At 36.8% G+C, this 2,500-nt stretch overlaps 1 protein-coding gene across 6 annotated transcripts in view; it reads right to left on the bottom strand.

The window, feature by feature from the left end:
- LOC122250832 (serine-arginine protein 55) overlaps positions 1-2,500 on the bottom strand; it is a 20,817-nt gene that overhangs the window by 14,254 nt on the left and 4,063 nt on the right. For all 6 annotated transcript variants that reach the window (XM_086537832.1, XM_086537836.1, XM_086537833.1 and 3 more), the window contains exons 2-4: positions 1,877-2,015; positions 1,707-1,777; positions 1,384-1,506 (exon numbers count right to left, since the gene is read on the bottom strand). In XM_086537832.1, the coding sequence (XP_086393958.1) occupies positions 1,384-1,506; positions 1,707-1,777; positions 1,877-1,996 (314 nt within the window). In that variant the 5' untranslated portion in view covers positions 1,997-2,015. The remainder of the gene's footprint in view (positions 1-1,383; positions 1,507-1,706; positions 1,778-1,876; positions 2,016-2,500) is intronic.

The raw sequence follows: 2,500 nt of genomic DNA, 5'->3' as shown, positions 1-2,500 counted from the left end.
ACACTGCACCTCTCACACCCTGATTCAACAGGGCAATACGGAGGTTTTTGTATGTTTGTACATTACTTTTACGAGTCAAGAAAAATGTGTATGTATAAGTGCAACTGCAGTGAGTATATACATACACAACCATGTAAAATGTGTATTTAGAGTGAGATCATGACATGATACGACATCATCAGACAGGAGCAAAATATTCCCATAACATGATATCATGTCATCCGTCGTGAATGGGTTAAAAAGGAAACGTATTCAATTCTTCAGTATTCAATAAAATTAACCTCTTTATATCAGTAAATTGCCTTTTTAAAATCAAAACCTTTACTGTACACAATATATATATATCATTTACTTGGAAATCAACATTCCCTCCAAACCTTTCGCTTTTACATGAATAATGAGAACAATGAGAAAACCCTACCAACAAAAAGATTTATTGTCTCATTCTTATTTTTCTAAAAAGAGAGATGAAGAATGTTACACTTTCTCCTGTGTTTTTTTTTTTTCTGGTAATGTAATGATGCTAGGAGTTTGTGTGCTGAGGGTGAAGGTTAAAAGCATCCCGTGTGCCCTTTACAAAATCTGCAAATTTCCTAAAATTCTTTATTCAAACAAGTCTTCAATAAACTTGGTAATTTAACTTAAATTAAACAATCCCCCGGAAATGTTTGAACTACAAAAAAATATCAACTATATTCACCACTAGCAGAATAAAAAAATTAAAATAATAGTATGACAAAACATGACACCCACCCAAATAGACATGTATAAATGCAAGAGTTTTATATTCTTTTAGAGAGAGAAGAATTAAAGAATTTTTAAATTTATGCTTCACAGAAACTACAGCTCTTATTGCAAGATATGCACCTAACAAAGTCTATGTCAAATGATTTTAAAATGGTGATATTGCAAGGATACTTTTTCCAGATATTTGATGTGCTAGAACAAGGCTCTTGTGTCATATCATAAAATGCAGCTATTCTTGTTGCAGAGCTTCTTAATTGTATATCTTAACCCATTCACGCCAGTTGACATGATAGCACGTATTGTGATTTTCGCGTCAGACGCCCTGGACGAGCTATGAGGGGAAATCACGCGCTCGAGTAGAGCGAGTGGGCAACCCAGGCTTGCGGCTTGTGCGCCCGAGAATCTCTAGGCGTTAGGCTTATGCGTTCGAGAACCCCGGTATTGCGACCGCGCAAAGCCGTAACGGCCCCGGCGTGAATGGGTTAAAAGCATCCTACCTAAAACTATGTCAAAATCATGACTACACCAATAAACAAAACAATTTCATACAATAAATATAAAGTATTAATCAATTCTACTAATATAATGTGAATCATTCAATTTCAAGATATGCCCAACACTGGTGCAAGAACCTACCTGTCAAGCCAAGCTGGTCTACGATCTCGGTCACGATCTCGACCACCACCACCACCACCACCGCCGCCACCAAATCCATAACCACCTCTTCTTGGGAGTCCACGGGCATGTTCTACAGTCACTCTGAAAGAGAAATGGGGAAAAAGAATTTTTTTTATTTAGGTTGGAAAAAAAAAAACAGGAGGAAAGAAGGGATAAAACAAAAGGAGGGAGATAATGTAAATGTGGTCCAGGTAGAATTTTCTTTTACCAATATCATGCAATATCACTCTTATCTTAATAATTTTGATACAATTTATTACTTGGGGGGGGTAATAACTCACCTTTCTCCTAACAACTCTCTTCCATTCATTTCATAAACCGCATCATCTGCATCTCTCTCATCTTCAAACTCCTGTAATGTCCAAGATCATATTAAGTTTGAAAAATTAGATTGTATGAAAATTTCACTTTTCAAAGATGCCCAATGACACTGATAATGTAGCAAACTTACCACAAAGCCATATCCATTTTTGATGAGGCAATCACGAAGCCTGCCGTACCTCTTGAAGAACCTTTCTAGGTCTCTCTCACGGCAGTTATAGTGCAAACCTCCAACATACACCCTCGCCATGCTTCCACCTTACTTCCTTCTGAAAAATAAAGAACAGAAAACTTGCATTTACCCATTGGCCATGGGGTATACATTTGCTTTTTTGGCCACAAGTTGGGCACATGTGTGACACAACAGATAGGTTTTGGCTCAAAGCTAAGGAGTGGCAACACATTGAGGACTTTTGCACTCTTTCATTCACTTGTTATAATACTAGTCTTATTTGGGTTTTCCAATATCAATGAAGTTTATTTGTGCTTCTCATTTATTTTCATTACTGTAATCACTTAAAAATTTAGGATGGTGTCCATATCAGTTCATTACGTCCATTACACTTTCTAACAGAAGTGGTACAGTTTTATGGGAGGGCAAAAAGCAACTTCATCTATCCATATCTTTTGTTTTTTGTAAACAAATACAATAAATGTAACTGTCAAAATGAAAAACACATGGAGAGAGGAGAGGAAGGCAACCTATGCTCATAGCTGCCAGCGTTTCATCATAGAGCACCCATACCAACAGATG

This window comes from Penaeus japonicus, unplaced genomic scaffold (assembly GCF_977035675.1).
Source record: "Penaeus japonicus unplaced genomic scaffold, GWHDUDI00000001_assembly GWHDUDI00000006, whole genome shotgun sequence".
NCBI classification, from domain to species: domain Eukaryota; kingdom Metazoa; phylum Arthropoda; class Malacostraca; order Decapoda; family Penaeidae; genus Penaeus; species Penaeus japonicus.
The sequence above is the reverse complement of the archived record's forward strand: the minus strand, read 5'-3'. Positions and strand labels throughout refer to the sequence as shown.